This window comes from Onychostoma macrolepis, chromosome 22, assembly GCF_012432095.1.
Source record: "Onychostoma macrolepis isolate SWU-2019 chromosome 22, ASM1243209v1, whole genome shotgun sequence".
NCBI classification, from domain to species: Eukaryota; Metazoa; Chordata; class Actinopteri; order Cypriniformes; family Cyprinidae; genus Onychostoma; species Onychostoma macrolepis.
In genome coordinates this window covers 16724068-16728893 of record NC_081176.1, presented here as the reverse complement: position 1 = coordinate 16728893, position 4826 = coordinate 16724068, and the positions used below count along the sequence as shown (strand labels likewise).

The following is a 4826-nucleotide window of genomic DNA, read 5'->3' as shown; positions in this document are numbered from 1 at the left end:
CAAAAACATTAAAATTGTTAACTATCTCAAAGAAGTAACAAACCCATCAATAAATGCTAATGCATTTCAGCTTTTTTCATAAGAACATGAATTCCCACACTGACTATTCAAATGTACTATAATTCTCAAAATGCACAGGGTGGCTGGCGATCGCTCCTGTTGTATTTAGAAATCTGAAACCTGTCGTTGCGCAATGTGACGTTTATACCTGTTTGCTTCTCCCCAGATTCTGAATGCACAAATCAGCGTTAGTAATTGAGATTGAAGGATCGGCTGACCAACGGCAAGTACCGGAAGAATGAAAGCATAAATGTGGAAAAAAGGAAAAAGATCAAACAACACTTACCTGTTTGCGACACCATTATCGCCTGTATGAGTAAGTTTAAAAACACTTTTTTACTCTGCTGTTGTAATACCAGTATTGAAGAAATGTTGAAAATGATTCTTGTTCTTTTCATTGAAGATGATCTCACTATTCTATCTTGTGGAAGAAACTACAGAGATTTCCACAAACTGTAAGAGAGGAACAGCCAAAATTACTTGAGACAGAATTCCTACAGCTTTGAAGATGCAACTAAAAACCTTTTTTAAAGCAGCAATTAAGCTGATTTCCAAGAAAAATGCCATCACCTCTATTCCATTGAGCTTTATGTTGTTGGGTTTGCAGGCGTTGATTGATGTCCAGTTCTCATGCCCATGCAAAGTTAAGTGGAACGCACTTATAACAGGTTTCCTCTTCATTGTACCCAGTCTCTTTGCTTTTGTCATAATGTTCATGCTTTTGAGGCCTTGCAAATATAAATGCAGCCATTCTCAAAGACAAAACAGTGGTGGAAGAACGCAAGGTCGGGACAACAATGAAGCCTCTCAGGAACAAGACAAAAGTGGACAATCTCAAGAACAGGACAAAATTGCTATATGTCAATATGAAGAAGCAAGGCAGAGTTTTGAGACCGTTTTGATGGCTTGTCTGATTCCACCGATTGTGTGGATCTGTATATTTTTAATTGATGGTGATTATCTTGCATGTGGATTCACAGACTGGAATGGACGGTATGCTTGTGATAAGGAATTGCATCCGATTTGTTTGAACTGGTGCAAACCTACTGACTTAAACCAAGGAGGAAATGAGACCGAACTATATGAACGAACACGAGAGTTGATTGAGCAATCAAAGGTAAATGTCAGAGGATTTTACCTCAAAAACCAACATAACCTCAGAACAAACAACCACAAGAACCACAACAGCTACATATTTGGCTAATGATTGCATATGAAAGAACAAATATATAACATACAGTCAGGAATGGGAATTGTATAGACTTTATTATTATTATTATTATTGGCATAACATAAACCAGTAATATATCTTGGTTCATTGTGAAAATTACAATAACGATACGTTTTTTTTAATCATTTAAAGAACTGGCTTATAACAATCTTTTGCTTGGGAATCAGTGCACACTGGTCGAGTGGTATTTTGAAACATTTTGAAAACTGATTTATTAAGGTGTTCCTTCTGCATATACTGTATATTTGGAAAAATCAACCCAGGCTCATTCGAAATATGTGCCTCTAAATACATTTCTGCAGCACCGTTATTACATACCTTACTGCACGTTTCGCGGCAGTTTCTAAGAGAAACGTCCACTGAGTGGTGCTAAAACGCGAGTTCAATACGTGACCCTAGCACATATTTGTTACCAGGGCCGTCCTTTGGCGCTGCAACTGGTGCGGTCGCACCGGGCCCCGTGCTGTGAGGGGGCCCCGCGGCGAACGGACCAAGGGGGTAAACTATCTATTGTTGCTTTCATTACGGCTATAAAGGTCATTAGACATTAGACACTTTTAACAATGAATAACACACATAATCAGAGATTATCATTGTCATTGTATGTTTTTTGAACCAACCGCTATGTCGAAGGAATAAAACCATTTCTAAATAAAATCCACTGTCGTATGTCGCGGATGGTTAGGACAAAAACTCACGTGGAACAGATAGGATGTTTCACGTCGCGTCTGCTTAGGACACGGTGCAACCAACAACATGCAGCAACAGTGTAAAAGTATTCCAATTCCACGAGAAATCCGTGGACTTGGCAACATTGGTTCTAACTATGAACTCAGAAGCAGTAAATAGCAGTAGGTATTCGTTTAAATGTTTTCCTTATTTATTGATTTTTATCTTTTTTTCAGTGTATAGGTTATTGCCTGGCATTGGTCTTCTGCATTATAGCGATTATTATTGTGACTGCTAACGACTGCAACAGAGGTCGATATTCAGCCTGCTGCAGAAGTGCAGCTCCAGAAAATGAAGGCGAGGAACGGCGTGATCTGTTGGCAAACTTAAGCAAGAAACAAAGTGTGCAACATGAGATGGGCATGCTTCAAGATGGCGGCTCGCGACAGAGACATCCAAGTCAAGTTGTCGAAATAGAAGAAAAGGTTTAATAGATCAATTCCAGATCATATGTTGTGTTTACATTCTCTTTTATTTCCGAATGTGCAAGTATTTTCTCATTTACATTTCATTTGTTTTATTCTGTTATCAGTAGGATTTGCTTCAAAATAAATTTCATGTTTATGACTTAATGCAATATCATTAGTCACAATATTGTAGTAGGCTAATGTTTTTTCTGATACAGTAAGTTTGCATAACGTGACTTTGAATTACAGTGAAAAGATAAAACTTTCTTTAAAAGCAACAAATCACTCTCAAATACTACAATCCACAATAGTACATTTTCAAAAATTTCCGGGTATTATGCATGCATCTCTTCCTTGTATGTTTTGTGATACTTTGTGTTTCTTGAATAACTTTATTATCTTGTTTGTATCATTGCAGACTGAGCATGAAATCATCCAGTCATGTTTGACTGGTTTGTGGCTTGACCTAGTTGATGAATCAAAGTACAGATCCTGTCTTTAGCTGTTATAGGTCTGATTTGCAAGTTAATAAAGTAAGGGGATTATTATGGGTGTGTTGATGTTGTCCCAGCATGCATGCATCTGAAAACATTCATAAACCTGCTTAGGGTATTGTGTTTGCTATCTTGGGAATCATTCATTTAGGAATATTTTAATAAGACAACATGTTGACACAAGTTTGAATGAAACAAATTATATCAGTTTTGTATAGGCAATGCAAATCTAGTGGTCTTCACTCTTGCTCTTGGAGATTTCAATAAACAGAAGCAGCCAACAGAATAAAAACAAATCTGATTTCTATATTTTTTAAAGTTTTATTTTTATGTATTTCGCTTGCAAGTAATGTTGAGTCACAATGACGGCTATAAATTGCATTTCATTGGCAAATCTTCATGAAATGTCTACATAAGCACCAATGTATGGAACAAGTAAACTCAAGTCATGTTGTCTCAGCCATTGGTTGATGACATTTTCACAACCTAAGTGTACAATTAAAAGTGTAAGAGAAAAGTCAGGTTTATTTATAATTTGCTTAGTTTACATTTTCACTTTATAATATAATATAATATAAAAAAAAAAAAGAAAGTGAACCATAAAATGTATGAATGTAATGTTAGATAATGTATACTCAACAGCATCTTGAGGATGTAGCTATATGTTACGCATACAGAAGAGGAATTTAAGGGGCAGAAGGAAATAATTCTGGTACCTGCCCATGCTTCAGTATATAATATTTGACAAGTCAGGGATCTTTGCAAACACAATAGACAGCAGAGCACATATAGCCTACACCACTTTCTATTGCATCACCTTATAACAAATCTCTGACTTTTTTCTCTGTCTTCTTTTCCGAGAACCACTTTGTTTTTAATGGTAATGTCCTTTTTACTATGTTGATATTGCATAACATTAACGTTAGATGTTATGTTTTATTACTGTAATACGTTAAATTGTCTATCTTTAATTATATTTAAAAAAAGGTGTAGATAGAATTTTAACCTGATTTATTTGTGTTCACCTCATAAAAACAATTTTTATAAATGGCTATTGTTGATGATTATTATTCTGTTAATCAAACTCACAATGTTTTTCTTATTTCCACAGACAAATGCAAAAAAAAAAAAAAAAAACATCAAACATCAAGCATAGCTGTGTTGTGTTGTCTAGCCCTTAAAAGATGTCGGTACTACAAAACTTTTCCAAGAACTTTAAAAGCTATCTGGATAAAACCGCTGTTTTCACCAGTTTTCCATTGAGCCTTTTGTTATTTGGATTAGAGGCATTGATTGACACCCAATTTTCATGCCCATGTGGAAGCCTATGGCATGAAGAACTAACACACTTAATGTTCGCTGCAGCTCCTTGTTTTGCTTTTATGTTAATGTTCCTCCTGACAAGACCTTTAAAAAACACCAATATCTGGTGTTCACTAGGATGCTTCTGCGCAACATGTCCTGACAGAAAGAAAAGATGCAATACTTTCTGTCTCTGTCTTAAATCTTTCCTGCACTGCCTAATTCCTCCCTTGGTTTGGGTAATGCTCTTGTTGTATGATGGTGATTATTTTGCCTGTGGTCTATCAGACTGGCAAGGAGAGTATGTTTATGATGAAGTGCTGCAAACAAAATGGTGCAAACCCACTGGAAAGGACACAGACAGAGAGACTTATCTACGAGCAATTACTATTATTCATATTGTGGTGTCAAAGGTAAGTGCATTGTCCTGTATTTAGTAATTAACAGTAATTGCATGTAATTACAAGGTTTTTTCACTGTACTGAACATTAAACACTGTAAATGTTTTAGTAATTTAACTTTTGACTCAATATTGACTAGTTAATATCATAATGCAACTATGTAGTCAGGCAGTAGTATTATTAACACAAATTATTCTGCATT

General features: G+C 35.7%; 1 protein-coding gene across 1 annotated transcript; it reads left to right on the top strand.

Moving 5' to 3' along the window:
- The first annotated feature begins 263 nt into the window (after positions 1-263).
- Positions 264-3194, top strand: LOC131531103 (uncharacterized). The gene is made up of 3 exons (XM_058761651.1): positions 264-376; positions 464-1177; positions 2197-3194. The coding sequence occupies exons 2-3, from the start codon at positions 569-571 to the stop codon at positions 2449-2451; spliced, it is 864 nt and encodes a 287-aa protein (XP_058617634.1). The 5' UTR covers positions 264-376; positions 464-568; the 3' UTR covers positions 2452-3194.
- The last annotated feature ends 1632 nt before the right edge of the window (positions 3195-4826 follow it).